The sequence below is a fragment of the Anopheles marshallii genome, chromosome 3 (genome assembly GCF_943734725.1).
Source record: "Anopheles marshallii chromosome 3, idAnoMarsDA_429_01, whole genome shotgun sequence".
In the NCBI taxonomy this organism is placed as follows: domain Eukaryota; kingdom Metazoa; phylum Arthropoda; class Insecta; order Diptera; family Culicidae; genus Anopheles; species Anopheles marshallii.
Genome location: NC_071327.1, coordinates 24,804,140 through 24,830,805, shown reverse-complemented (window position 1 = coordinate 24,830,805; position 26,666 = coordinate 24,804,140). Strand labels below are relative to the sequence as shown.

At 43.3% G+C, this 26,666-nt stretch overlaps 1 protein-coding gene across 1 annotated transcript in view; it reads left to right on the top strand.

Annotated features, from left to right (window-relative positions):
- LOC128716095 (trafficking kinesin-binding protein milt) overlaps positions 1-26,629 on the top strand; it is a 43,880-nt gene extending 17,251 nt beyond the window's left edge. The window contains exons 2-5 of the mRNA XM_053811016.1: positions 21,374-21,652; positions 23,729-23,929; positions 23,995-25,572; positions 25,644-26,629. Of these exons, the coding sequence (XP_053666991.1) occupies positions 21,374-21,652; positions 23,729-23,929; positions 23,995-25,572; positions 25,644-26,629 (3,044 nt within the window). The remainder of the gene's footprint in view (positions 1-21,373; positions 21,653-23,728; positions 23,930-23,994; positions 25,573-25,643) is intronic.
- The last annotated feature ends 37 nt before the right edge of the window (positions 26,630-26,666 follow it).

Here is a 26,666-nt window from a genome sequence, read left to right as displayed (position 1 = left end):
AATAGCTGTAATTGTCATTTCACCAACGATAATGTTAAATGATATCTTAATACTTATTATAGCACTGGGGTCTTTGAAAACAAATTCCACCGAATTTATTTTATCCTCTTGTTTTATCTGTGCTGCTGCTGCTGATGATGATGATGGTTAAACAACGTAATGAAGATGCTTACTTTATCGGTTGTTTCCATTGTGCCTTTGTTTTGTTATACTTTTTTCCGATGCTTCACGTCAATAATTTCTTTATTTTCTCCCATTTTTCTGCCACCTTAATTGTTTTATGATAGTTTGATTTATTTTACCACACTCTCTTTGTACGCCGCTGATTTGAATAATACTTCCCAGCTCGCGAAACCATAGCCACCCGAGGTATTAGCACCCATTTCACCCGGTGAGCTGTGTTGCTCCGTCCATGCAGCTGTATCAAAATCGAAAGAATGGATCATACATGTTCACGTGCGCGCACGCACTCTAACGCACGTGCGCGTAGTTAGCTATTTTCTTTCATTTCTACGAAACCTGAGCAAATTTTCATCACCAGCCCCCGGAGAGTTGAATGTGTGTACGCGTGTGAAAATTAAATGCCTTCCTCCGATTCTCTTTATCTCGCCTGGGCACGCATTACGAGGTAATAAGTCATACCGATTCTCGTCTAAACAGCATTGTGATGATGTCTTGATACGGCTAGAGAAATGATATTGAGTAATTACACACTGCTATTGAAACAATTGTTAGCAGATTCCGCCTTCAAACGGGCGTGAACGCACCATCGAGATGTGCAACGGCGCACGTACGCTGCCGAGTTAATACGACGGGATGTATGCAAAAGATCGGATCAAATCTGCAGACAGCAGACCTCGGATCGGTGATGAAATGGTAGTCGCGTGTTATCAGATTTGAAGAAAAGTGTTAGTTTCATCGATCCCAATATTCATTCTTCCCCACTCTTCCAAAGGTGTAGTAGAGCAACAATCGCAACTGTGGCTTTCGTTGATATAACTCAGGTGTGAACGTTTACAAAGTGCCTTTTATAGAAAGAGAGCAAACAGCTTGATTGGTGGCGTTGAAAAAGAAATTTAAATATTTATGGGAAATGAACGCACAACAGCCGAAGCAACACATGGTGAACGAAGCGCGTGATGAAAGGGAAGGAAGCTGTAATCAGCAACGTGCGAAATGATAGCAATCCAGCAACGACTCGCTCATTGGGAAAGAAAGTGATAATGCGCGATATGTAATGTGTCCATTGGCCTTAATGGTTTAGTTTTGGACGGCACCGTTTAATCGTATTCAAAATGGACGAAGATGATGTATCTCCCAAAAGTGGAGGTGATGAAATGGATAAATCCTCCTCTACGCCGTCCGATTTCGAGGTGTTTGATTATGAAGACATTCGGGACGAAGGGGCTAATGGCAGAAATGGTCAATTTCCTAAAGACGCTGGCGGCCATCCCTATCGCAGACGACTCGGAACAAATGTCAGCGACGAAGAGGATGATGTGTGCGGTACACCGCTAAACTTAGAACTCGCCCAGCTGCTTACGCAAGGCATCGTCACTAAAGCGAAAGCCAACTTTGGCATTTCCAAGAACATCGAAACGCTCGAACGAAGTACGATCGAGCTGGAAAATGGTTGCTCCGACCAAGACCCAACTGTGCCAACGGATACAAACTCCCAAGGACATCGGTCAGCACTGCGGACGACCAGTTGCTCCACTTCCTACAAGCGCGATCCTGATTTGTATTTGCGTCGTTCCGAATCTTTCGACGACCAGCAACAGCAGCAACTACACGCTGAAGAAGATGTTGATTTTGTGCAGCTTAAAAACGAACAACTTACCCAACGACACCAACAGCAACAGGATAACGAACCAACGGGGCAGTTTTGTGAGGAAGATGAGATGGTGTTTGAAACTCACACGCCAGGATCCGTTGGCGGGAGTGGAATTTTTCGCTTCACCGAACCAACCACGTCCTACCATTCGGCCTGCGGTGGTTACGACAGCGAGCGGATGATGTTCGAAGGTATTTTTTCTGTCCCTCGCCGTAGTGTCATCAATGAGCGCTGTGTGAAATGTTTATTAGCAAATTTTCGCTGCTTTAGCTGCTATGTTTTTTTAATTTATGACGTTCAAAAACAAGCCATTTGTTAAGTTGAAAAGCTTTTATGATTTGCACTTGCACTCTTCAGTTGCAAAGTTGTTGCATTTATTGTAAAGATAGCTTTGCTTTAGCCTTTCACAACACCTGAAGTATGGTACTAGTTTAATATATTTTTTATAGCGCACCTTTTTTAAGTAACTGAATCAATAAATTGAGATTTTCTCGATCAATACACAAGTTATTGAGGCATTTAATGTGTCAAAACCTACAACTTAATCTTAAATAAGATAGCTCAAACCAATACAACCAAAGGGCAAATTCATCGTGATCTTTTACTCTTGCAGTACTGCTCAGCTTTGCAAAACGGCACGACGGGATCGAATCGATCAATTCCAATCGTTAATCCATTGCCATGATCGCCGCCATCCAAGGGTAAGGGCAATCGATCGATCAATGATGATTCAGGAAAAATCATCCCGGGCGTGTGTGTGACGCTTGCTCCATAGCCTTCGGGGTTGGCATGTTTGCGGAACAAACATGGATAAGCCATAGGCGATTACAACAACAAAAAATCACTCGTTTGTACTTTGCAGTTATGACTGGGGTTAGTTGAGGAACTTTACCACCCAGCTACTCTGGGAAACTTGTCCCAAACTAGGCTAGCCGGCTAAGGGGACGTATCAATCGATTGGACGCGTCAAGCAATCGAGCTGCACCATCGGAAAACGTTCCATTGATTAAAGCAAGGAACGGACGATCACATCACATAAAACAACCGTAAACATTTTCATCTCATGTTCTCAACTGCACGGTAACCTGGAAGCCAATAACCGGAATGAAACATATTAAGTGAAACGATGAAATGGGGACTTTTTGATAGATTGTGTACATTATCCCTCAACATGTATCGTTATGGAAAACGTTGCAGTAATGTAAGGAATGGTCCCTTGGGCCGGAATGAACAACCAGAAAGTATTAAAATACGGACCGGTTTTTCGTACATCGAAATGCAATCGTTGAAAGGTTTGCGTGAAAAAGTGGTTTGTTAAGTGGAATATATGGATAGGCAAGTTGTTTACCGGCCGATACATTGCATGACATATATCGGGACACAGTTTTAGAGAGTTGCATGTTTTGGTAGTTGAAAGTTTTGTTTCTTCTCTCAAGACCTTTCCATTTTAGGTGTATCAAAGGATTTTTTTACGTTTAAACTTTAGCTACTTTTTGCAGCTTTGTTTGCTGTACGTTTTTTAAAGTATTCATTAATTCAATTATTTGTTCATTTTCATTGCATTATTGTAAGAATTATAAGCCTCGTTTTTCCACTAATCGCTTCATTCAGCTTGCTGTTGAAATCAAATTTGAAACATTAGACTTAAATGAGCACTAAAGCGATGAACCCACTCGCGAGAATATTTTCTATCACATCTACCCTACATATCATCAATCTCCGATCACACGCAGGTCAGCTTCGGCGCAGGTTACCGGTGAATCGAGTACATTACAAGCATGGGAAATGGTCATATGCTGGTAGCAACCCAGAAACCTTCATTTACAAAACCAGGTCAAAAGTTGCTCAGGGGGCAGGTGGGTCCAGACTATTAAGAACAGAGCCTACTTTGCACCCCTTGGAGGGATGATGTACTCAGTGAATGCATTATCCGTAACCACATTTTCTCGTCCACAACTGGAGGTGCCGTTTCGTACCCTTTAGTAGACTGCGAAGATCGATTATTTTTATTTGATTAAGCTTAGACGACGACTTACTATTGATGTATTGCTGCATGTTGTTGGTCGTATTTATCCGAGGCGTAACCTAGTTTAAAGATAAAGCTCCGATGCGAAAACTTAAAAATTTTCCACAAATATTTAAATTGACAACATTTTTGGCATAGGTATATGTGGAAAGAGTCCAGAAACAATTGCTACCTTTTACAATCTAAGCTGAGGTGAACAAACAAAGCTTCGCTCGAAATCAAAAGCCTACAGCGTAATGATATGTTTAGAACAGTGAATTGATTGTAGCTTCCACTCGGAAAATAATTGGCAGAAAATGCTTTCCATCCACCCCTGGCTTCGCTTTCTTTGTTAGTTATATTTTTGCCGCTCGGACCCTTTCGCCACACACTCTGGTGGAACAAATAAGTGGAAACAGGAGTCAAAATGCTTACAATCGATTGCGCGTTGGCGTTAAGTTATGCGCGTAGGCTTGTTGGAGGAAAGTAAAGTTAATAACACATGCGCCCGCGATTGGTGACATTCCCCGTTTCGTGCATCGAGCCTCGAAAGTGAAGGTATTCTTGTGTTTGTTTGTCTGCACATTTGCTGCTAGTGGTGAAAAAGGCAAAAAGGAACAAATAACCACACTCGATAACGATTCAATTAATATTTCTGCCAGAAGATGAAGTCTTCGCCACTCGCCAGGAGCTGCACGCACAATAAATCATCCTTTTGCGGATCGATGATAACCATCCGGTGACATTTCGGAGTTGAAAGGCTTTTCGGAAAAATCGTGATTACCCATTTTCCCTCCGGGCTCACTGAATTAATGTCTCTTCCCCTTGTGGTAGCAATTACTTTTCATTCGTTAGGGATAAAGGTTGACACCATAGTTAGCGTGTGTCTGCCAACCCTACGGCTTGGCGTATGTTGGGATTTATTTCCTAACGTAGACACTTAAGCTACCCTGTAAGCCTTACGGGGGCACCTTTGAGTCAGCAATGCGGCAACAGAAGCGCATGATATTTCTCTTCTGTTTTGATCGATACGATCGATCTTAAAGCAGCATGCAAAATTGTGAAAAGCCAGCTTCACGCGGAAGTGCGTAGGCGGCCAACACGAGAGAGAGAGAGAGAGAGAGAGAGGTAGCTCGTTGTGTGCGATCAGCTTTTCCCATCAATTGCTTTACCTCACTGTGTCCAAAGTATTGGATTGCTGTTTTTTTTTTTCCTTCATGGGAAACTAGTTTGGCCCTTTAAAGAGTGAACAATGTTTTTGTTTTACTGTTTTCCTTCTTCAACGATTCCTCAAAGTTCCCCCGAATAGTACATCACCTCCCTGTGCTCTTGGTGATCTGCATACTAGCATACTGCATAAAAAAAAATCTCTCCCCTAGCATGTAATAGATGAAGCTTAGCACAATGGTCAGTTTGATTTGCATTCAATCTTTTCTTTTTCGTACCAACGATTGTTTGAAAATGTTCATTTCGTGTGCGTGTGCACCCCCCCCCACCAACAGGGTGGTATGTGTTTTCGCTCCCGAAGCGCGAAATAAATTGCTGAACAATGTTGTTGTACAACACATTACGCCAAACGGAAAGGTGGCAGCAAGAGGCACTATTGGCAGCGTGTGAACGGAATAAGCAAAAAAGAAAAACACTCACACCCACATAGCAAAAGAAAATAATAACGGACATCTTCCCGTGATCGCGAAATTTATTATGCCTTCCCCGATCGCGTCTAATTCTTGCGAGGTGAAGACATTAATGCGTTTCGTACCACAGCGGAGGAGGCACTCGTTGCTAAGGCTTGAGATTTGGTCTGGTCGACATGCAAACAAGGTGCAACCAACTGTCTTGTTTTCTGCCTGGGAAAAGTGATCCAATTTCCGTACGTACCGGCAACAATGTGTTACACAGCTCGTATATGCCAATCGGAATCAATTGGAGAAATGGTCCAAGTTTTACCTCGCATGCGTTACGCAAGCGAGCGAGATGTATTCTGTAATTACTTTTTAGTCGATAAATGCTCACATGTACGTTGCTGACGCTTGTTTACTATTCAATACCTTCAGATATGTAATTAGTTTCTCCAGCTATAATTGAATAATGCAGTTAGTGTTTGTTTGTTAGTGGCTGAATTTTTTATAGATTTTATATTTGAGATATTTATCATCTTCAGATAGTTAATTGAGGTACACTGTCATAGCAAGACCTCGGAGATTTAGGTTCCTCGAATGTCCGAGTGTCTTGATTTCGAGTTCTTTTCTTGTTTATCGGCACAACAACCTCAATAGTTCTAGGTCTGCCATTTATGGCTTTCTTTGACTTTTTTACCCGTAGCTGGATAGTCAGTCCAGCGTACGGAGGTTTGGTCCGGATGGGGTTTTGGACCGGTTCTGTCGTGTGAAGACCGGCGCCGCTACCCACACACCACCGGGCAACCCCCGATTTCGAATTCAATACCGTTTATATGCTCTTAAACCTTACAGTTGTTTGTTAGGCACATAATCCATTCGCCATTTTAGACGACATTTTGTAAGAAAACATTCACAAATACTGTAACTCGTTTATTGGATATACTTAGAAGGTCTTATGTTTCTTATTTGCTTGAATGTTATACAATAAACTCTGTGAGCTGTTAAACATCAAGAACTCTCTCTATCTCGGGAACTACCTGTATGTTGATGTAAACATTTACCCTTCGATTCCATTTGTTGCCATCAGTTTTTTTTGCTATAATCTTTATGTCAAGATTCCGATTTTATCTGACAGATTTTCAAACCCATTTTTTCAACTATTCTTCCCGTATTGGGACAACAGTCGAACTTACCTTTGATCACTCTACGCTGTCAGTAAAGCATTGGTCCAAACATTCTGACCTGTTGCCATCGCAAAAGCGAGTACTTTCCCATTCGATGCACCAACGATAACGAAAGGTGCATGCTTTCGCTTAAGTTTCACGTTTCGTAGCGTGGAAAATAGAAGGGCGCACACACCTCAGGAAAACGCCCCGAAAAATTAGAGTTGCTTTCCTATGAGAAAATGGCAATTGGTAAAGGGTGGCGCCTGCGCAAAATATAAAGGTTCATAAGAGACACCGGTTTACAAAAACCGCGCTGTGTTTCTGTGTGATTTTTTCCAATTTTAACCTCGCGGTCATCGTCATCTCCGTCGTGACAACGGACGTGAACCGCTACGGAGGTCGCCATGATTAGTTCACTTTCGCTTGAACGCGCAATGAATTCTTCGACCAGCCGGGGCTTGCATTGAATGCGGCGTAAAATATGTTTATCACTATGTTTTTTTTTTGCCTTAATCTTGAGCTTGAAGTCTGGCGGAGAGAAACGATACAGCACGTCGGCACGGTTCGGAACAGGAATTCCGTACAAATGCTGGCAAAGGAAGGAAGAGTGATCGCGGCGATCACGAACTGTGTTGTCGTCGGTACGATTTTCACGGGATTAAAAGATTGCAATGGTGTAACGATAAAGCAGCGCCACCAACCGCTGAATGAACGGCCTCTCTGCAAGTCGCTTTAATTTTGTAGACCGTAGGCATCCAGCCGGAGATGAATGTCGTAGTGTGTCGAATCGCAAAGGGGAAAATTGCAAGACAACGTTCAAACATTCTGCGGCATTGCAAAAAATAAACCGTCTCCAACGAAGTTCCCCCTTGGACGTGACTGTATGATTAAGGCTATGCGCACGGATTTTCATGCTGCAGCTTGATTATGTTATATTGCAATTGTTGTTCTCGTTGCGTAAAGTAATGCGCGCGGACCATACTTTCTCACGCGCGCAGATCCAGACGCTCAGGCAAAGTTCAGACGATGTGTTTTGGGACATGTTTATTGCAAACGGAAGTGGGTACCCGAAGCTAAATCGAATTGGTTTGCTCGTCCGTCGGGGCAGGTTGCCCAACGCGCGTCCCCGTGTGGTCGGTGGAGTAAATGTGCTTTGTTTTTCCTTTCTTTCTGTACGTTCTGTTCACATACGTTTATTATTTTCGTTTCACTTTTCCTGTTCCGAGGTTAAACTAACTTTTCACAGCTCGTTTTCGCATTAAAGCTGCGGTTTAGTTTGTTTTCATTTGTTCCAATTTTCTTCATGTGCCGTCTTGAAAATCTGGCTCTGAATGTTTCCCTGGATTCGTGTGAAACAGGAAATTGAACATTTATTTTTAATGATCAACGCAAACCCTACGTGTCGTGGTCACCTGAACAACTGTGCTTTAGAAATAATCAATGAAGAGCATCCCGTATATGTATTCTTTTATTCGATATGCTCTGCTTTAGTCATTTGTTTTTTTTTTTACAATATCAAAAACAATCAAACAAAAATAGAATCAAGATAAGTTTTCTGACTCGTGGAGCTAAATTATTGCGTTCGTGGTTATTCCCCAAAAGTTAAATCATATGGAAATAATCCATTCTACATAAAAATTAAAATGTAAACAAAAACATTCTCAACAGTTTCAAGAATCAGTCTGTCTGTCTGCTGCAAGCCATTCCCATGACGAAGCTCATATTTTTTGCTGTACCGGGAACGATCAGTTTACTTCTCACATCAGGCAAATTTATTTGCACAATTCTTCAGCTCACGTTCATCAACATAAATTACGTGAGAACTGTGCGCAGAGTAGCGAATTGTGTGGCTTCGGTTGCTATCCAAATTAAAGCATGAACTCTTCAAAATTTTACATGTTCGTTGTTCTGAAATACACCAAGTTGAAAAATCATTTTAGTCCGAAAACACTCATCCATTTCACTGTGTGCTGAAAATCTTGATCATAAACTCCCTTTTTGAATCCTCATTTCGCTTCGAGAGTCCCAAAAATCAACATTATTCTCGCCGCTGTTTTATACTGTCGGAAATTGTGCTTTCATGCGTCCGAGAGCGCACTCATCTTTGGTTTTATGATGGTAGTTTGTGCTTAATTTACAGCTTTTTCTTTCACTTGAATGGAAAATAAAACAAATCGTCTCACGACAGCATTTTTAATTGCGTGATAATGATCTCGTAAAGTCATCTTTGTGTACCGCGGCCACAACACACCTGGCCGAAGTCATTGACACTTTTACTTAAAGAGTTTGTACTGTTATCCATATGACATGTTTTATTTGTCAGTATTCTTAATTAAATAGTTTGCCTTTTGGAATTATTTAAAAACTGTAAGCTCTCTCTCCTACTGAAGTTTGTTCGAGTTAAGCTGTTACGCACAGAGGAGGATGTTTCGTTACAAAGCATAATCAATTCCGTGGATCGTCTCGTCACCGTTACGCATCGCCGGAATTAGTATTCATGCTTGCAACACTCTTGAATGAAACGTATTCGAAGCAAAATCAATTTTACGTAAACGTTCGATCAACAACGGATAAACAATTAATATGGGTTTTGTACATCCTTCGTCCAAATAATCGTCTCAACATGCATCTTCTCTACTCGCTTCCGTCTTAAACTGTCATCCATTTTCCTGCTACGTTAAACTTCAACATGCTCCGTTGCATGGTACCGACAATGAATGGAATAATGTTACTCCACGGGTTAACGCATACAACATTTAAAGTTGCCGCCGTTTCCGATTGACTTATTTTAAAGCTACTTTATGCTTTATTAGATCTGTTTCTTTTTAAAAGGGAAAACTAAACCTCCAATACATTCTCGACTTATACATTTTCTTTAGGAAAATGTGTTGCGTGGCATTGTAGATGCCTTGCAATAGCCGTTTAAGCCCCGTTTCAGTGAAACCCGTTTTAAGCTCCCAATCTGTATGTGGGTAAACAAACGAAACAATTATTGCTGCTTCTCTCGATGGCAGTCGTAAATAGAAAAGATATCCATTTTAAACGCTAAACAAACGCATCGAATCCGTAGAAACGACTGTGACAATCCACATGCAGAGGATGTACGAGAAAATGACAATGAAAAAGAAAATTGAAAACAAACGCTATTACGGTTACAGAGTGTGTCTGTCAAGTTAGCCTAATCTGCTGATGCGTGTCACGTTACTGTCTTTACACAAAAGTTTAATGTGATAGCTAAGAAATTGTTTAAAGATGCAAACTAACAGAGGGCTACACAACAAATTTAGACCAAAATTCCATAATTCCTTGAAGAAAACTTAACGAAAGCTTTACAAGAGCGCGAGAATTTTTATATTGCTATCTCTTGTATCCTACAATGACCTCCATCGTGCAATCAATAGTAACACGCTTCGCACACTTCGTGTGCTAGTTGAGTCAGCTGTGAGGCTAATGGAGAATAAGCAGTCGGTAGTGTGCTAGATGGCCAGGACATGCGAAGGGAGCAATATACCGAACGAACCGAAGTCAGTCAACGTTTGACATTTCTTGCGTGTAGACGGATATCGCTGCGTGGAACAACAAACAAAGGGTGCAAAACAGGATGTGTGTGCGTTTTAGTGCGTTTGAATACTTAAATTAATCAACTACTCAAAATGTGCCATAACCGGAAGAGTGTTTGAAGCGATATGTACAAAAGCCAATAGTTTGAAGGGATGTTATGAAAGTGTTGCAACTACGTATTAGAGGTTTGGTCTTCAATGCTAAATTCTCGACAGTTCCAAAGGATGCTGCATCCAAACATTACAACAGTATAAAATATTTTTAATACTCCAAGGATATGTGTCCAAGAATATCCTTGCGCTATTAGTGGTGGACATATCTCAGAACAGTCTCCGAATCATTTGGCGTACGTGAGCTCGGTAGCATTCATCGCCAGCAGGAAAATATCGATCTTTGCAGCACGACGGAAGTTCAGATTTCACGTCTGCAAAGGGGAAAAGCGCAGGAAAAACCAGGTGCATCGTGTCATGTTGTGAAATCTTTCCACTCTGGTCATGTCCTGTTTGCTATGCGGTGTCTCCAATTTAGACTGTTTTGTTTGTGTACAGCACGGCCATTTCAACCCACATCGATGCTTGTTCATTCGCCATTGAAATCTGTTGTTTAGTTAGTGCAAAGAATTTGTTTCCTTATTTGCTCACACACAATCATCAACATCCAAGCGCAATTCTTTGCCCTACCATCGTTTTCCGTGGTGTGGCCCATCGATTGCGCATGTGCCAATGTGTCACAGTGTGTGTTTGTGCCGTTTTCCGTGTTGCTTCTTTCACAATATCGCTTTCATTCACTGTTCTTTCCTGCCTGCCTGCAGTAGTAGTGTCAGTATTAGATATTTCGCAATGGTTTATTTTGCTGTGACCCAACTAATGTATTAAATTTTAATAAATAAGCATTTGGATCTGCTTTAGACATAGAATATCATCACGCAGAAGGTGTTTTGATTTTCAAGAAACATTTGCATCAATCTTGGCTCTTGGCCAAATCATCTCCTTACTAACCCTTCAAGTTTCTGTTATATTAGTAATTTTCTTATATTGGGTTTAATAAATTGTTCTTATGCGAAGATTACTAGAAAATGTATAAAACAAGCATTGCATATTTCTGAAAATTCCTTAGAAATTGATGAACTTAATCATCTACTTAATAAATAATCACAAATCGAATTGTATTAGTCTTGAGCCTTCAACACATCGTTCACAAATTCATTCAAGTGTTGTAGAAACTTTTATTAGATTGCATAACGAAATCAAAATACTTCACATCGAGTAAAAGAGAAAAAAAAAACATTAGAATATCTGGAGTCGGAGTTGCTTCCTATTCCGTTGAATATATCAACCGTGGTCCTGCGCAGCATCCAATGCTCGCATTTTGGGCAATACTCTCCTGCATTTGAGCTCTCTTTAACTGGGAAGCACCCACCGGTTGTTAGACGGTCAATGATTCAGTCTATTTTAGTCCTCGTCTGTAACCATTATTGTATTGTACAGTTTCGGAGTTCGGTTCTAGATTGAAGGTTGTAAACCAAAAACGTTGAATAAGCAATTGAAAAAATTAAACAGAGCGTATTCGTCACGTGTGAACCTATAATATAATCCGCGAGTTTATTTTTTCTTGAATGGTGATGCAAAAACGTTTACAATGCTGTAACGCCACTCTCTATAGAGGTGTGAAGAAACAGTGGTAGGAATTCCACTCCATGCTCCACACAGTGAAATGAAACGTGTAGATTATTAAACTGTTAACATTCGGCCGTATTGTTGCTTTGCTGACTTCAGTTTTTCCGGCCACCAGTGCTCGAATAAATAGTTTCAGCTGGTTGAGAGTTGTTTTTTTTTGTCAGTCGACAATATAATTTCCTTTTTTTTCGTCGATAGTGAGAAATGGTTCGATAATTGGTCGTTGCCTTAAACTCATTTTACCGCATTTCCGCCGGATAAAAACCTAAATATCGCTCTGCACACGCACCGCAAACGAATGGCGATACTGGTTTGACGACGCGACCGAATGTCTGGCCGGTGTTTTATGCGTGCGCGATTTGCAACGAAGGATAAAACTGGAAAAAGTTTACGAACAAAACTGAGGTGGTGGGTAACGAAAGTGAAAAATAATACCATTTTCACGCTGCGTATGAACGCTTTTTTTTTCTACGCAAACACCGCACAGATACAAACAGTGAAGTGAAAACTATCAATTTTCCTCGTCCGATTGTTCGTTGGGTGTTGGTGATGGTGTGGCTGTCGTCGAGATGTTGTTGATGTTGGGCGAGTTTGCATTTCCAGCAAAAAAAAAGTGGCAAATTGGAAAATTCGCAACCCATTTTCCAACCCCAACTCAATCGCGTGCGCATGAGCTCTTGCTGTGTATGTGATGTTGTGTATGTAACTCCATATATTTGCCGATAAACAAGCAAAACAACCCAAATTTTTCCAAATATATTGAAGTTTGAAGGTGCAAAGAGTTAAATCTAAAGGGAGAAGTGGTGGTTAAAGTAAATCATAAAAATCGGGAAGGTCAGGTCATGTAAGCATTCCTGCCAGCATTATGCATAAGAGAAAATTGCTCCTGAGACAAAACAACCAACCATTTGCCAGTCCACCGCATCAAACGTTACAGACAACAACTACACCGTTTCAGTGCGTCGGCAGACTTCAATTTTCCCGAAATAATTGGACATCAATTGGGCACTAATATGTTGTGCGGTCGGGTCCGTTTTTCCGACAACGACGGTGGTAGAGAACGCCGGCTGCAGGGTCTTTCTCAATGCGGAAAAGGTGAACAGTTGCCGGTAACAAGACATCGCTCACTGGCCATTTACCTTTGCTCCCTGTTAGGAACGAAATGAAAAAGAGGTGTGTGCGCAGTATGGAAAACGAGTAGTAAAGTTTTCTTCACGAACAGATTAAGGAATGTTTTCCCAAAACACACTGAAACTGAGCTCAAAACCCTTTGTGTTTGTCATTCGTGTTGTAGCTTTCGACAGATGAGCTGCCCTGGAACATCTTAACCATTCCAGCATACAGCAGCGGACAAGACGAAAAATCATTGACCCGTTCCGTAGGAATAGTTCCAGGCAACCTGATGAAACTTTAAACAGAAATTTCTCACATTGCGCGAATAGCTCACGGGGCGATGCATCATTTGTGCAATGTAATTTCGCATTGTAAACAGAAATGCAACTGTGTGCTCTTCTTGACATCTCTCTTTTTTGCTGCTAATTTTATGCTTTTTTTATCATTGTCCGTGTGGTTGACTGCATCATAACGGGGAGATGCGCCTGCAAGTAAATTGCAACAAGTTTTCCATGACACGAAACAAAAGCATTCGCGCGAGGGGCACCTTTAACACACACCGGGAAGCTGTTGTTCCGTTGCTCGTGGTTCGTCTGCTGACAACGCATCTTAACATATTTCGAAATGACGGTGCAGTATGGGATAGGAACGGAATCAACCACCCTTATCCGATTGTCAATGAAAGCTCCCCGGACCATGGTTATATTGTTACCATCATTAGATGCTTCTCCCGGTGTACGGTTGTGACTTTTTTCCCCGAAGAGAACACATGTTAACTGCTTGTAGCTACATGCACGATTATGCGGTAAATATGATTTAAGTTGGCTGTGGAAGGTCGACCGTGTGTGGTGTACAGTAAATGCAATGAATGTAGGTTGCATTTTTTTTTGTTCTCTTTGTGCAAAAGGGCAACCCCCGCATGGAGTTGTTACAGTTAGCTATGCTGCGAGAGATCACATCTCAGCTACCTACCTTCACTACAGGTGTCAATCGAAACTTGCTCCATTAGAGGAGTAAGAGCGTTGAGAAAAGAAGCACCAGTGCTTCGTAGCTTCCTTCAAAGTAATCAGCACTGCCACATGCATCTCCCTCTTACAAAGAATTACATTTGTTTATTACGAGGGAGTGCGATGTGATTTATTTTTTTCAGCCTTCTACCAACCCCGGTGTGCATTAATTGAACTCCGGAGAGGGGAAAACCATATCAGTATGGCGCATCATTTGCACACAGTCACTTATCACCCATGACCATGACCGTGGAAAATCTTTGCTGCTCATTACATGACGCTTCTGACATTAGCTTGCAACCATTGTAGAAGCTAACTCTTGAATGCATCCAAAACTATGTCATTCCATGAAAAAACATATTTATTAAGTAATGAATTCATTGTGCCATTCGTTTGCCCAGCGTTTCTCGAAGTTTCCTGCAGCAATGCATCAACTCGGTAGAAACTTTACCATAAAATTGCCGCCATCTTCAGAACTGCGAGAACTCCTGATCGAAAAAAAACAGACACATTCCCCGCGTGCAATAATAGACGGAGTCCGTTCCAATTAGGAACGGAACTTTAAATTGCGCCATAGTTGATCATGCCTCCCTTTGTGGTGTGCCGGGTCATCAACGTGTGTGCGCTGCATTGCAGCGGTGCACGGTTTTGCATTACTTTAAGTGCTTTATTCCAGCACCCCCGTTACACCTGTCCGGGCTCGAACGGGTGCAACTCTTTTGTTCCGGTCGTTGGCAGAAGATCTTTCCGTGTTTTTTAGGCTAATGCATTTTTCTCTTCCCTTGCGTCGCTAATATATTTGTAGCGAATATGTTCCTTTGGGGAAGAAATCACTGCCACTTCAACTCTACTATGAGGAGCAGGATTGTATTGGACTTGGGAGATAATTATGTTCGGTTGTTTTTTGTTCATATTTTTTTTTGCAAGTCCAATTCTAAACGATTTTCAACGCAATTGCCTATTAGATAATGTTCAACCATATTTTGCTGATAGCTGCACCATGCTGCTTCACGGAACAGTTAAAAAATTATGTTTCGCTACTGGAGCTGGTAGGCTATTGAAGAGGTTCGTCCCCGTCAGAGCGAATCACTAGTCCGTTATGCAATTTTGCAGAGGAAAGAATCGATTGTTTCCGAATAATATGGCTCCACGTGCAGCAGAACAGGCGAAAGGCATGCAAATATTTCACAGACACAGACGAAGATGCGAAGATGGCTTCGAATGTGGGTTAATCGTAATTTGATTATTATCTTCTGTTCCATCTCGAGTTCTGTTCAAGGCAATTTGCGATTCAACCGGTAACGAAACATTATTACGTGTGTTCGATGCTCATATTTGTTTGTTTAACGAATCAATGCTTGAAATTCTCTAAATATTAGTAAAACTTTGACCAAAACTTTAGCAACGGGTGGTCGTCCTATTTCACAACATGTAGATAGATGGAAAAAGTCAACAATTCTGAATACATTTCGTTCCTATAATTGGATATTTATGAATATTAAGCAGCTAAAGCAATCATTTACAAGTGTTATCTCATCAATGTTCTCCAGTATCTCTTAAAAATGTGATCGAAAAAGTTGTGAACCGTATTAGCGAAAACGCCCAATAATTCTACTACGTTTATTCGTGCTCGTCCACAAACATTAACCGTGAATGTTGCTGAATGTAAGGTAAAGACAGTTCCAAAAGCATAACCAATCGGCCAAAAATGCTCTCCCGTGCAGTGAATGTGTTCCGCAAGAAAAAGTCTCGCAAATCGTCCAGCTTGGCCGTACACGATGGTGACGAGCATGGCACCGACACAAACGCAAGTGAAACGGAAACCGAACCGGACGATTGTAGTTGCCGCTCGGAACCGATGCTACCGGCCACCGTATCACCATCCGCCGCACGTCTGCAGGACAGTTCACCCGCGTCTTCCACCGAGTACTTCCAGGATGGGCCCGAACACCGTGAGGAAAATGGTTGGGTTACGAGAAGAAAAAAGCATCCACGTAGAGAAGCGAAGCAGAGCACCAATGATGATGAGGATGATGGTGTCGAGCACCGAGGTGCAAGCATCGCTTCAACGCTCCTGTCCACTATACGCCGGGCACGGTCGCGGTCTCGGTCTCGGTCAATCTCGTCATCAGTGTCCCTAGCAGCTGACCGAAGTACGGCGAAGTTGCTTCCCACATCGAAAAGTACGCTAAGTAATCTTCGTGGTGGTGATGGTGGTGTCGCTTCTTCCGCACTGCACGGGGAGAAACACATTGCACCGACCGCTTTGGTCAGTTCTGCCGGCTTCGCATGTGACACGAAGAGACAGCGTTGTGGTGGGGCAAGGGAACCGTCCGAGGATCACCGCCACCGATCGCCAACAACCCTTACCACTGGTAAAGGGGGTGGGCTGACGGGTGTTGAGCTGCAAGGTGATGGAAAACGGCAAGGTTTGATGATTTCTTACCCACATTTCATTGATTGACATGGAAAGAGATGTTGATTGGTTGAGGTCTCTGCTATTTTTTTGGTTTTTAGTGTGTTCTCTGTCCTGTTTTTAAGTGTGCGTGTGTGATTTTTATGCAATTCTGTTTGTTGTGTGTGTTTTTTTTATGTCTGCTAGATATCTTCAATGTTTTTTTCCATAGCTATATATGTTTTAATAACTATACAACAATTATAAAGCACTTCAGATAATTAAAAATCTATTATTATGCTAGTTTTCAACCTGAAATCATCATATTGCCTATCCAAGCATAATTTATTGAAGATGTAATTAGACCAAATTGGAGGCATTTTCCGACAATGTCAAAGTTGCAGGCCCTTCATTTTGTTAACTATGATTTTCTAAGGTTCTTTCAGAGAAATAATGTAAGATTAATTTCTCTTAAAACTCACAACATTGTTGAACAACCCGATGGAAAAACCATATTACTGGATAACAAATTTCCGTAGCAGAGCCTTCGAACCTTTGAGCTCGGAAGCTTTTTATCCTATCTGAAAATCTTGTTCCCGTTCAGTCTGCATTGGTGCCACTAATTGCAATTCGTTCACCAGATACAAAACCACAGCAAATGAAATAAAAAGAAACAAGCGGGTTTTCCATTGAACCGATCATGTTACAGTTGGTACACCATAGTTAACATCCACACCTTCTCAGCACCATGTCTAGTATTTCGTATCGGGAGCCCGAGCGTGTTCGATTCGCCTTTGCAAACCTGTTGCAGTAGTGTCTGATCTATTGGCGTTTGAACTTTTACTCCCTATTCACAATCAAATGTTTAATAGCCCTTCTTGTGTATCCTCTCGCCAAAAGGTTCCGTTTAGGGCCAAAGAATCGGTAAAGACAACTCGGTCGAGTACCGCTCATTCATGAAAGCTGCCAGGTGCCGACAAGGTGCGGTTCGAAGTTACCCGTTTTCGATTGCATCGCAAAAAAAAGTCTGGGAAAATATTTACTCTCCCTTCTCAATGCGAATGTCAGCGGAACGAACCTTTGCCTGCCCACTTACAGCGCAGTTTAAGCTGTGAAAACGGTCGATGTTGGTTTACTATAGAAGGCCATCAGCCTTTCAGCAGGATCGTTGATATTATTTGTGATGTGACTAGAGAAATAGTATTTTAATACTTGCTGACTTGCTGCAATTTTGCTCGTTGCAGCGAGAAGGGCCAGTTCGATCAAACCAGTGGAATTTTATTATTATTCTCTGAAGCCAATTTTCCAATCCCACGCTCGACCGGCTGGCAAAGGGTGCAATTCATTGCTGTAAATGCTTATGCCCAAGATGATCGCTTTTCGAGAAGATACGATCAATGTTTTTGTTTTCTCGTTCGCTATTTACCAAGGATGGAATTTTGCTTCGCCGTTCTAGCACACAATTCGCTTTCAAACCGGGCTCAGCATTATTTTTGTGGTAGGAAAAGGAACACACGATAGAAAGTGAAGGTACCAGAGGGACGTTACAGTACATCTAAAGACAACCCTTTCGAAGGATACGGCTGCCAAAGGTCTAATTAAAGACACTCGGAACTGAGCAACCTTGCCAAACGCTTAAACGTTCCAGGACGCCCGAGTCAAACCGTAGTCCAGGTCGTTTTCCACGCTACGCGAAGAAAAGCGAAAATAGCGCTAACAACCACACGGTAGAGGAAATGATCGCAATCGAATTAGCTTCGATCGTCCGGCGAATTATCGAAGTGAAAGGTCGAAAACGGTTCCGAATCCCTGGCGCTCACCCCGGTTCAGGCCAGCAAGGAGGTTAATAAGAAGCTTTCGTTTGTTTTGTTGTTTCGTAATGTAATGTTGTGCGGCCGGTGAATGATCGTACATCAGCAACAGCTCTCGTTTATTAGCTTTTCTTCGCCCGGCAGCCGCCTGGGGTTCATCCGGAGATAAGTGCACCATGAAAAGCGGGAGCTAAGTAATTGGAACACTTTTCAGCCCCGTTCGTTTGGCATTTGGAGAATAAGCTAAAGAGGTCCGTGTGCTATTGCTGGATCGTGTCAAAAAATATGATGAAACATTGAAGAATTTCAAGACTGTTTGTGTCGGATAGCTTTTTATTCATAGGGTTTTAGAATTTACGGTAAACTACTGACACATTATTTATTTTATTGAGGTATGTTTTGGCCAATGTTTTTTATTAAATAATTCTGCAATTTCCAATGTTCTCCAACCAGCATAATCTTCTTCTCACGATCTTTGCGCTGATTTTAACAAGTCTTGCCAAATAAAACACTACCAACAGAATAAATTGTGGCTTCACACCGGCGCTTACAACCGAAATCGAAAGTCGACTGCGCTTCGATAACGATCTTCGATTTGTTGTTGTTTGGCCCGCGGGAATCGGGCATGGATTGTACGAACAGCGGGACATTATTTGGCTCGGGCTGCTAACGAAAATGAATGAAGACATTACACAGCAAACGGCAAGTGAAAAAGAGGAGTGCTTGTCTCAATTGTAGGGTGTGATGAATGGCAACATTGTTACAGCATTCGTTATTCCCATATTCGTGACATTTAATTTTTTGGCTTTTGATCTTCTCAATAAAGACAGCACCGTGATGTTGCCGCGTTTGTTGTTCGAGCTGCTGTACGGAGAAAGAGCTAATGCGTTCTTTAAAACACGTCAAGTTCGGATGGCTCCGGATCCAAACTTTGTTTCGGTTTTAAAAGCATTTTCTCCAAAACAATGTACTGTACGTGTCATACTGTGATCCAGGGCGAAGCAATCTAACAAGCTGGATCTCTCTGCCCGAGAGCGTGAATAGTTTGCACCTTCTTCACTCCCTTGACAATGTGCGGCCCCGCAGTTACTTACTCGATATCGTATTCTTTAAGTAAATAATAGAAGTGAAAAGAAACGAATTGTTGCATAATGACTTCATTAAAGGTGGCACGATCGCGCCTGGGCGGGGGAGTTCGCAACTGCTATTCTTTCGTTTGGGTCACGAAGTCATCAATGTCAAATGTACTTTGCTGAGAGAGTTTGCTGCTTGATTGAGTTTCTTTTTTTTCGTCTTTTGTACAGTTTTGTGCCTTTCTCACTCCTTTTCTTCGGTAAAAGAATGGCCCATTTGTCGTGTTGAATTGTCAGGTGTTGCTGTTTAACATTTTATTTGCTTACCGTTTAACGGCATTGAAACCAGGCACGATTTATGGGGTGTTATAAAATAGTGTTCCCATTAAATGGATGTGATTGTTATGATTTGAACTCGTGTTGGGTTAATCTGATTCAAATTCATGATTCTGAATGAGTCTCTAAAGAGAATGAATGACCTGGAAGCTTTAATCGGAAGGAAGGAATTCTCAAAGATGCATGAGTCATTGTAGATTAAAGGATCCTCAAGGATGATCATAATTTTTTGAGAATGAATGAATCTTTTAAACTCGACTCATTATGTGAATGACTTTGAAGCTCTATGCGGAAGATTCAGAAATCTTCAAAGATCCATGAGTCATAATAGATTAAAGGATCGTCAAAGAATTATTGAAAATTAATGAATCTCTGATAGTCGACTGATTATACGAATGCTTCTTCACTAAAGTTTCATGACTCATAGTTTTAACGTGTCTATTTTATTCCGATTGTGTATAAATTGAATCGAAAAAAATAGTAATATATTTTTTCAAATAACATAAATTTCTGTTTATTTTAAACAGCTTATGTAATGCAAAGTCATAAAATCGTTTCATAAACTAAAACAAAATGGGAGTTGGTTGGAAAAACATAACATCTTGTGCGGCTTCTGCGTAGCAAAGATGCTGCTTCCTAACGCCCCGTTCGTTAATTTGTTTGCTCGATAGTTCATAATGCTTTATTTAATGGTTCCGTCACGAGTCGCTGTTACTGCTGACACACAACTGGATCAGCCAGCCAAGCCTGCCCTTCTCAATCGAGAAAGGCTTGGACAGTGCTACTTTCCTTAGCGAATGATGTTTTCTGGTTTTGTTTTGGTTTTTTTTTTTTTGTAAATTGCATAATCCAAAAAATCTTCAAATTGCATCGTCGTTCGCCCTTTCGTTTAACTTTGAAACCGTTAAGCGTCGGTAACCATGAGAAAGAAAAATGACCATTTCTTTTCTGCACCAATTCCGCAACATAATTGCTGTTTGGGAAGGCGAACATTAAAAACATAACAAAAGCTTAAAGAAAAAATAAAAAAAACACCTTCCCGTGCTACGACGAGCGCTGAGCGCTAATTGGGTGAAGGAAAGGATACACTCCATTACGTTCCAATACCACGAAACGTAACCGGGAAACCAACCACTTATAATCATTATTTAAGGGAGTGGAAAACTGTCCTCCCCATCGGGAGAACTGGATTACGTGTAAAGAAATTATGGTGTTATGCCCTTTGTTTCTCAGCCCTTCTAGAGAGCTTTAAACATAACGAGAAGTGTTAAACATTTCAATTCTAGCGTCTCTTTGGTCGTTTTTGTGTGTCATATCGGAAGCGTCCTTGAAACAGATAACTATACTAATAAGGCAGCTTCGTGACAACAAAGTTGTTTCAAACCATTTTTAAACAAACACCTGAACAAAAGCTGATTTGCCATGCGAGCAACTTGGGAATCGCGTGTCAAAGATCAAGCTTATAGATCGACAAACGTGCCGATGGTACCTATTATGCATTTAAAATACAAAATTCTTCCTTTTTTTAACTGATTACTATCTTTCCATCGGGGGCACCTCATAGAGTACGTTTTGTAGTAGTGCCCCGACATTTGTTTTATGTTCCGTTTTCCGTTCAGTTGTAGCTCGATTGTTGCATTTGCTAAGCAAATAATATTTAGTGTGTTCCAAACGGTAAGCGCAACATGGAACAGATATACGCAATACTGAATTCTCCGTGCATATGCTAGTGTTACTAACAAGAACATCCGTTTTCTACTTTACCCATCCACAGTCCTATGCGGTAACCGAGTGAGCCAAATGACCCGCGCGTACGATGACATAGATGCTGTAACGCGCCTGCTGGAAGAGAAGGAAAAGGACCTCGAGCTGACGGTACAGATTGGCAAGGAGCTACTAGCGCAGAACACGCACCTGGAGAACCGGGTCGCCGAGCTGGAGCAGGAGCTAAAAACTACGAACGAAAACCGGGCGCAGCTCTCGCACGAGCTGCATCAGAAGATCGAGCTGATCGGGATACTGACGAACGATGCCGACGACACCAGTGAGAATGGTAAGTAGTTGGAGCATTCAACTTCTGTCTTCTTGAAGTTTTCATAAAAATTGTTGGAAGCTGGACATCCAACAATTCCCTACCAAAGAAAAATCCTTGTAACCAAACGTGTAAAGTTGATACTTTACACGTAGCACACACAACACCGCGCGTGAGCTGTTCCAACCTGCGATTAGCGATAAAGTGTTTGAACTCTTTGCCCTTTTTTTGACAGAAGAATGGATATCGAAATTAATAGTTTCAACGCCACTTTCACTCATCTGCGAAAGATCATGTCTGTGGAAAACACGTAAGATCGAGGCTCTGTGTTTTGTAGCATAACAATGCAGCACAGCCCTTTACTTGCATCACACAATCTGACTTACTGATGTAATGATTTACGCTATTAACTATCAAAATAGCAGACAATAATCTTCAGTTCTTCTCCATGTTCGAGAAGCTTTGGACTGGTGTAAACTTCGCGCCCGTACGTGTGTGATCAGCCGACGTGAGTGAAAGCTATTGAAACGGTCGATTAAATATCACCACGGTGAACCCTACCGACGACAAAATTGCAATGCCGCATAGACGAACTTAGACGCAAAAAAAAACGGGGAAAAAGTCTTCTCGTGTCTCTTCTAATCTCTGCCGTAATAAAACATTCACCGTAAGTCGTGAGCTTAACAAAACCAATAGCATTGCATCATATGTTCCGTGTACGATCAACCCGCAAGATGACGTGCACTGCCGAAGCGAGATAAAGCAGCAAAGAACTTGACATCTACAAAACTCATGTCTTATCTCTTCGTGCGAGACAAATGTGAAATTGAAATCCTCTTACCCAAACAGTACGCCTCCTCAGGATGCCGGCATTTTAATTAGGAATGATACAGAATCAACGCTTACATGGTGGTGGTGTACGTTATCGCTCAAACAATCACTTTAGTTTCTTATCAAGAGGGCAGAGCTCCTTTTGGATGGGGTTTACAGTCGCAAACGATGGCGTTGCGGCGCAATAGGGTCATTTGCACGTCTACCAGGCGCTAATATAGGAGGCAATTTGCATACGAATGTATCAGGACTGGGTGCAGTGCGGTGCATATACTCAGTGGCAAGTGTTCTAATTTTAAGTTCAACACGTAAACGGTTCATATTTTCATGAGGAACCCCTCCCCGGGGATTGTTGTCTAGTCCCCTCTACACACCAAGGTACTAATACAAAACATTCTCTCTTCAGGGTAATGGAATTATATCGAGCTAAAAATCGATGAAATATGTTTAGTGTGCCCTTTTTTTCTCGACCTGGGGCGCGTATTTGGTAACAGTTTAGTCGCGTGTGTGGTTTGCTCTTGTTGTGTTGTAATCGTCCTTCCAAGTCCTCGGAATGCGCCAAACAAGCAAAACAAAAATAAATAGAAATCACCCCAAAAAAACTGAAAATCAATAGAGAAAGCAAGCAAAAGCTGGGAAGCTCGTATATTTTCTACGCCTGTTATGAAATCCATGCCCCATCGCGTGTGCCATATGAATCCATCCGTCCAGTCGGAAAGGTGTTCTGTTCGCAGTTGAAAACGCTTCAATCGGGGTGTGGGTGTGTGTTTCTGTGCAACGCTTGTGTGCATCATCTCCCCGAGGATGTGATGGGTTTCGATTGATAATCATCGACCTCGTCCATGAAGTCCCGGGCTGTTGCTGATGGACTGTTTCCAGAGTGAACAGGACAAGCAAGTGAAGAAAGCAACCAGCCACGAATCGGTTGGTCAAGCCTTGCAGGGGCTTGTCTCTATATGGAAATAGTAGCAGCCGTACTAGTGCTTTCTGCACAGTGAAAACAAAGCGATAAGCAAAAATCCATCGATGGCGTTGGTCCGTTCGATGATGTTGCCGTGTTACCAGCGTCCCAGTGCTAACAGCTTATCGGTAGTAGCAGCAACAACTGCGACGAAGTGCTTTTGTTTTCGATTTTTATGTACGGGTCAATTTGATTCTCACGCGATGGTTTCGCTCACCTTATTCTCCATCTCCCCGGAGAGCGTTCGAAATTTGCAAGAACCTTGCGACTAGTTCTAATTCGTCGCATGTTCTTTTCCTACACAGTCACACCGACGGCATCGAAGTCGATCAACCTGGAGCTGCTGCAGCGGAAGGTTAAGCAATTGGAGGACGAAAACAAATCCTTGCGCACTGAAACCGCCCAGCTAGTGAAAGAAACGGACGAGTGCGAGGAGCAGGAACGCAGGCTGATGGCGGATATCGCGAACCAGCTCACCACGGCCAACAGCGAGTTTGATGGTTTAAGTAAGTATCACTCACTAGATCACAAAGTTTGCCAGCACTCTAACCGTGCTCTATACATTTCGCAGATTTGGAACTCGAACGACTGAAGGAGGAGAACCGGCTGCAGCATGAACAGATCATTAGTCTTACAGGGCGGCTCGCGGAGGCCGAGATACGACTGCATCAGATGACATCAGAGAACGAGGAGGCGTCCTCGCTGCTAAGCATCACCAAAGAAAATCAGAACCTCCTAGCGGGCGAGCTGGCGGAATTCAAGCTACGCTACCAGGAAGTGTTAAACCTGCTGCAGGAAACCCAAGAACAACTTCGCCGTCAACGCAAACGCTCCCAACCGCTCGCACGCAGTTCACTTATTCCCGGTATTACGGGAATGCCCGTCGCACCGGATTCGCTACAATCGGAACTGATGGAAACATCCCTGTACTCGGAGCACAGTCTGGATTCGGGTATTGATTCGGTGCGTGGCGGTGGGCTCGGTAGTAGTTCCATGATGGGTGGCCTAATGTCCGGCTCGGGAGCACAGCAACAACTACCCGGCTACCGAAAAGTGTTTGAAACCGTGCGCTCTGCTAGTCGTGCAAATCCGAACGGATTCAGTGATAGTTTCTCGCAACTCGGTTCGATGACGATGAGTTCCTCTTCGCAGCCACGCATGGCACCGTACGTCTATCCCGGACTGGGTGGTACTACTGGTAATGGTAGCGGCAATGCCGGAATAACGACAATGACACATTCGTACAAGAGCAGTTCTTCCGTGTACAGCACAATGTACGGCGGTGGCAGTTCACTCGGTGGCCGATCTTACTCGCGCGAGAGTCTTACTGCCGATTCCGAGGATGGTTATCCAGGACCTGCACAAACGGGTATACCGGGAGCGCCTGGGGCGAAGGATCTGGAGGCAGCGCTTAAACGTCTTACTCCGGCGGAAGTTCTTGCTAGGCGCGCGATGTTGCAACACGCACCGCTGGGCACATACAGCTACGACGAGCAACCGACGGGCATACCGCTTGGATGCCGCACACCGGACAGTATTATGTCGACCGGTTCGTCCGGACTTTCGGGACTTTCATCATCGGCAACGGGTAGCGGTAATGGTCAGTGGCGTCTTCCAGAGAAGCTGCAGATTGTGAAACCAATCGAGGGCTCGCAAACGCTTCATCACTGGTCTCGGCTGGCAACACCAACGCTGAGCGGCCTGCTCGAGGAGCGTCCCGGCGTCACGATACGGGGAGGACGCGGACTGGACGAACTCGGTCTGCAGACATACTCGCTTTCGGACGTCGAAGAGGACGAAGATACTGAAGACCACCCCGGCAAGCGGTTCCAATCATTCGGCTGCACATACACGTACACCAATAGCACCGTACTACATCCGGATGACGGTACGACGGCAGTCACCTTCAGCTTGCCGCCTTCGCAAATGTCCTCCCAGATGACGTCCGAGTGTCCAACGCGGCAACCGACGGCTCCTTCAACACCACGCTCAAGTCTGTCGCGTCGCAATTCCTGCTCGACGTTCAGCGTAAACATGGGACTGGCCTCAATGTTGAACGAACGGGGCATCAAAGCGGTCACACCCAGTGCACTTAATACGCCAGCCGGGCCCAACTTTTCACCGACGGTGACACCTTGCAATAGTCCCGGTAAGTGCAAAAATCCTAGGATTAATTTAGAAGAGCTCAGAATAATAAGTGCGTTTCGTTTATTTTTACAGATGGCTCACCTACTCGTTCTATGTCACCGGAACCACCATTGCTATCCGGTCTGCTCGCATCGACTGCTGACATCTTGCGCAAACGATTCACGGCCTCTACCGGCAGTGCAAGTGGTAGCGTGGCCCATGGTTCCAATACCGATCCAGCGGATCGACCATCGAGAATCATATCCCGCAACAAGGTCGCTCTGTCCCGGCTCGAAAAGAAAGCGCTGCGCTCTATCAAGATCATGGAGAAGGTTGAGAGCATCGGGCTGGAGAACATAATGCTACCGCCCCAGCATCCACCGGGCATCAGTCCGCTTGCCCTGCACGGTACATCCGCACTCTACACTGCAGCAGCAACCGGTCGTGGTCGCAGCCCAATGGCACAGCTGACCAGCCTGAAGCACCTACGTAAGCAGCAGCAACACCAGGACGACCTCGTAACGATCGATAAGGAAACTATCAAAGCCGTACTGACGAAGGGCCTGTCGCACGATAGCCTTAAGAGTATGGCTTCATCGTCCGGTGCTAGCAGCGGTATCAGTACGGCCATGTCTTCCGATTCTGACAGCTCGTCCGTCGCCAGCTTCGAATCGGAACCGCGTACAAAGGAAACGATGGGTAGTTCGGTGGCTGCTACAGCTTCACCAACGACGGCGGCACGACTGAAGCAGATGCAGCGACAAAAATCACGCCGCAATCTACTAAATGGCGCCAACGGTGGCTCCCAGCGACCGGATTTGGGCACAGTGAATGGTTCCAATCGGCCCGGCGTGCGACCCGACCTTGGCACGGTGGCTAACAAACCAACAGCAAAGACGGCTAGTGGTGGAAGCGGCAAGGATGGTCGTAGGAACCAACAGCAGCAATTAGCCGCGGCAGCACCATCAACGACAACGGCACCACAAACAACGGCCAAGGAGGAAAGTCGTTCGCTTGGTCAGAGCGTGTACGGTACGATTAGTTCGCTGTTGTTTGGACGCAAAGGTGGTTTGTTGTAATTAGACGCTAACCACTAGTGAGTTAGTGTGAGCGCGA